The 1,966-nt window shown below is 37.5% G+C and overlaps 1 protein-coding gene across 1 annotated transcript in view; it reads right to left on the reverse strand.

Moving 5' to 3' along the window:
- Window positions 1–595: 595 nt before the first annotated feature.
- Window positions 596–1,966, reverse strand: part of calca (calcitonin/calcitonin-related polypeptide, alpha) — a 2,061-nt gene continuing 690 nt past the window's right edge. The window contains exon 3 of the mRNA XM_035652291.1: window positions 596–771. Within this exon, the coding sequence (XP_035508184.1) occupies window positions 609–771 (163 nt within the window). The 3' untranslated portion in view covers window positions 596–608. The remainder of the gene's footprint in view (window positions 772–1,966) is intronic.

Raw genomic sequence — 1,966 nt, forward strand, 5'->3', positions numbered from 1 at the left:
TGGTGGTGGTCTGAAAGCAAGAGATCAGTCAATGTTTGTGTAGAATATATGCTCTCGAAGTGTAGATAGACGGTGATGAAGTTTTGTCACTCAAAGGAGGCACTTGGTCCTAGAGAGCCAAAGAGAGGAAAGAAAACAAAAAAAATATGGGTAGAAAGGGACATGGAGAGCAAATTTCCTCATTCATAGACACAGTAGAACTGCTGGGCCACCAGGATGTCCAGTATGTGACTCATAAAACTGTGATGTAGAAACTGTGTATATGCCAGTGCACATACGCTGAGAATGGATTTGAGAAGTAAGAGACATCTTGTGTCCAGTAAGAAAACGTAGAAATTTAAAAACAAATGCATATTCATAGATTTACGAATTCTAATGAGTTAGAAGGAGATGCATTTTTAGACATTTTAAGGTGGACATTTAAAAAAAAAAAACAACAATATATATATTGCAGACACACATTATAGTTCCAGTATATATGCATGTCATATACATGTCTGCATGGGGTCAATCTTGTACTTTATCTACAGTATAAGCTTCAATTAGTCCAGCAATAATACTGATGTGAAAGTACAGAGTGCTTACTTACCTTGTATCTGCTCTGGTGCTCACACAGGGCTGTGCCGCTTCCGTCTGCCAAACGCCTGGGCGCCCACGTTGGTGGGAACGTAGTTGCTGTGTCCCAGTCCTCCTGACCGGCTCAGGAAGTCAGCCAAGCGGTGGGTTACACAGGTGGCTGTGTTGCATGCCCGCTTCTGTGCTGTTGCATTACTTAAGAAGAATAAGAATGGAAAACATAGTGAACACAGTTTATTATGATGCTCAAGATCAGAACAGACATTTATGAGACAGACTTTGAACAATATTGTCTAGCATTATCAACAACAAATTAAATACAATGGGGAAATACGTAGGGCAACATATTCCAATAATTGTGTGTGCATTATAGACAGCCATGCTTACCCTTTTCTCCTTTAATATTGTGTTTGTAATCTTGAATGAATAAATGAACAGCTTACATGTAAAATATGAATTTATATAATTTATTTTATTACTACAAAGAGAAAAGTAATTAAACAGTAGAGAGGTTTTTATCTGTTCTTATATTTTTTGTATTATAAAGAACTGCCGAAGTAACGCAATTTTTGTAGCTGTTCATAAGTTCATAAATCTAATGTAAGTAAAAAAGATGAAGCAAGGATGTTTCTTTGAAGTTATTCAGACAAATAGGTTCCACATGTATTAGCAGTCTTGGTAATGGATAGAGCTGGATGAACAAGCAAACGTGAACTCAGACAGACAACTAGATGGGCTAAAAACTGAAAGTTTCAATTGTATGAGTCGCCGTAGTTATCATATTGCTCAGATAGACTTCGCTTCTTGCCAGGCGTCCCTGCTCCCACGTCGGTGCGGAGATAGGTTTGTAGTTTGTGAATATCCTGGGAGAGTTTGCCCAGGACACACGTGCTTAAGCCGGTGCAGCGCTTAGACATGGGTCTTTCCAAGCTATTAGAGACAGAGACAAACATGCAGAAACAGGCTTATAGTAACCGTGGCATGCAGATAATTATTAATAATTACATGCATGATGTTTTTCTGAAATGTCATGCATTTACAGAAAAGGTTGTGTTAAATTAGCATTTCAAATGCATGCTGACAGATCCAACAGGCATATGAAGATAATATTGTAGTTGAGTTGTCATGCTATTGTTAAGTTTTATTTTCTGTCATGCATGTTTTCTCATGTTCTTCGACATCATGCTTTCTAAAGTTTTCTAACCAAAGGCACTCCCTTTCAGGCATATCACATCATATGTGCATGAATGGATGAGTTAATGAACAACTGCAGTGCATGCATGAATTTCACTATATACCTTGATAATTAATAAACACCAAAGTTGAAGCTGTGGGACTTATAAACAAAAGTGTGTTATATCTTGCTTAACTGATAGATAGATAGATAGAT

This window comes from Morone saxatilis, unplaced genomic scaffold, assembly GCF_004916995.1.
Source record: "Morone saxatilis isolate NCDOM2014 unplaced genomic scaffold, NCSU_SB_2.0 Contig11, whole genome shotgun sequence".
Classification (NCBI taxonomy): domain Eukaryota; kingdom Metazoa; phylum Chordata; class Actinopteri; family Moronidae; genus Morone; species Morone saxatilis.